Source organism: Topomyia yanbarensis, chromosome 2 (assembly GCF_030247195.1).
Source record: "Topomyia yanbarensis strain Yona2022 chromosome 2, ASM3024719v1, whole genome shotgun sequence".
In the NCBI taxonomy this organism is placed as follows: Eukaryota; Metazoa; Arthropoda; class Insecta; order Diptera; family Culicidae; genus Topomyia; species Topomyia yanbarensis.
Window position 1 is genome coordinate 184,515,796 of NC_080671.1, and position 2,110 is coordinate 184,517,905.

The window sequence follows — 2,110 nt, forward strand, 5'->3', positions numbered from 1 at the left end:
TTGGCTGATAGAATATCGTGTATGGAAGAAATACGACAGAAGCTCGAGATAGATCTAAGAACCGTGCGCTATTACACAGAATTGCAAAATATGTCCAGCTAACATAATCTGAATTTCAGACCCTGCAACGTTTGGCCGACACGGAGATTCAAATCGAAAAGCTAAAAGTCGCTATACGGAACATGGATCATGCAATGAAAGTCGTGCAGACCCGCTTGGATAATCGTAACCAGCGGCCACGTGTGGAAAATTGTCGCGACTTATCGCAATCTTTGTTGATCGATGAAGTGAAATCCGTCGAAGAAGGACTCTCAGCGATGAAAACACGGCTCAAACAAGAAGAGGAAGTAAAAAACGAGCTCATGACACGTCGTGGCGAACTGGAGAAAGAGATTATGATGAAACGTCGTACAATTGCTGTCGATCGAGACCGCTGCCAGCTACTACGATCACATTTTCCTTCATCGACGGCTTTAAGCGGTTACTAACTCAACTGATATTTAACAATAAAATTTATTATAGGTTTAACGGAGAATCGTATATGTTTGGAACTTGACCAATAAACCAACACAAGCCTTTAAATCACGATTTGCTAAAATACAAATTATTCATATAATTCATTTAAAGATGTAAAATATATTATATTAGTAAAATATTACCTGCATTTTGGTTTCGAATCAGTTGTTGACGAAAAGTTCCCAACCCATCCACTGAACTAGTTTGAATGCCAAGTAGACAGGAAGCAACGTCAATGTTATGTACACATAATAACTAAAATCTTCCTCCATAGAACTGTAGTTTACAAAAGATTTGTAATTTATTTTAGTTATTAATACTTTTACCACAAAAAATAGCTTTTAAATGACCACCAGAAGCATTCTCATTGCAATATAAGGTTTGTTCCAGTACCAGGAGAAACTGGAAGTACTCCGGAGCAAACAGGGAGAAAATCGTTCCTGTACTATCTTCTTCTCTTTTTTCTTCTTGTGGTGGCAAACCGGAGTGAAAAGGAGCAAGAATTTTTTGCTCCGGAGCAACAGGGAGTAACTTCTATGTACTGGAACAAACCTATAATAAACAAAATTTATTTTTTTTTTTGTTTGGAGTGTCTGAATTGACAGACGGCTAAGACCGTTCACGGTCCATCTTGCCAGAGTTGTCTTGTTTTTTCTTCGTTTATTTAAATTCCTTAATAGTTTTTTACCGTTATTGGTGTTTATTTATCGAGTGTCGCTTTTTCTATGGATTAAGCATTATTTTTAGATCTGTATCCTGGTTGTTTTTAGGAATTGTACTATTTGTTTCATATCCATTTCCTCGTTATTTTTTAGGATGGTTTTCAGTGGTTTACAGTACTCCAGGGCTGGAAAGTCGTTTCTCTCGATATTATAACGTGGGCAGATGAACAATATGTGTTCCAGGTCTTCTCTTTCTTCACAGAGGTCACATTCTTCTTCGTCTTCCCATCCCCATGTGTATCTTCTTTCTTTTGTGAGTGTATGCCCTGTTCTTATTCTGTTTAGTATCCTTTTTTGTCTGATGTCAGTGCGAGTCCTCTTGACCATATCGTTTTTCCGGGTTCTTCCATTATTTCGAAGTGTTTTATTCCTTTTTCCGTAGATGTAGCTTTGTATTTTGTTTTCCAGCTTTCCCATATTTCTTCTTTTGCCAGTGCAAGGGCATCTGATAGGACCAACGTTGTAAAGTCTGTTTGGTTTCCGTGAGTGGTTGATACTGCTAGCCAGGCTTACCAATATGACTGCCTTTTTACTACTGTCGCTGTGCAACAGAATAGGATGTCTCTATGTGTGCTCGACGCTCTCTTGCTACAGCACGTTCGCTCGCCAAGCCGAACTGTAATGGCAACAGTGCAATCTTGTGAGAAAAGGTGCTGTTTGGGGACAGCCTGTACCGCGCTCGTTTTGTTGACAATATTCTACGCTAAACGTAGCGAGCCGAATGGGCTGTCGGTTTACCATTTTTTTGTGTCTGCTGTTTCGCATAAACTGTCGCGGAGACAGCCTTCTGAGAGGGATAACATTCTTCGTCCAAACTGGTAAAACTGTCGTCTAGGGCTGTCATATGATGAATGTCACCATTGAACATTTGC

The 2,110-nt window shown here is 39.5% G+C and overlaps 2 protein-coding genes across 2 annotated transcripts; one reads left to right on the forward strand and one right to left on the reverse strand.

The window, feature by feature from the left end:
* Positions 1 to 6: 6 nt before the first annotated feature.
* Positions 7 to 488, forward strand: LOC131682365 (tektin-4-like). Its single transcript, XM_058963785.1, has 2 exons — positions 7 to 63; positions 120 to 488. The coding sequence occupies exons 1-2, from the start codon at positions 22 to 24 to the stop codon at positions 486 to 488; spliced, it is 411 nt and encodes a 136-aa protein (XP_058819768.1). The 5' UTR covers positions 7 to 21.
* A 10-nt stretch (positions 489 to 498) lies between these two features.
* LOC131682366 (uncharacterized) lies at positions 499 to 1,034 on the reverse strand. The gene is made up of 2 exons (XM_058963787.1): positions 660 to 1,034; positions 499 to 592 (listed from the first exon to the last, which is right to left on the reverse strand). Exon 1 carries the CDS (start codon positions 786 to 788, stop codon positions 678 to 680), a length of 111 nt encoding a protein of 36 aa, XP_058819770.1. The 5' UTR covers positions 789 to 1,034; the 3' UTR covers positions 499 to 592; positions 660 to 677.
* Positions 1,035 to 2,110: the final 1,076 nt, after the last annotated feature.

Coding starts and splice junctions, on each gene's coding strand:
- LOC131682366 (XM_058963787.1), bottom strand. CDS start 788: ATGGAGGAAGATTTTAGTTATTATGTGTACATAACATTGACGTTGCTT.
- LOC131682365 (XM_058963785.1), top strand. CDS start 22: ATGGAAGAAATACGACAGAAGCTCGAGATAGATCTAAGAACC. Junction 64..119: donor TCGAGATAGATCTAAGAACC/GTGCGCTATTAC, acceptor TCTGAATTTCAG/ACCCTGCAACGTTTGGCCGA.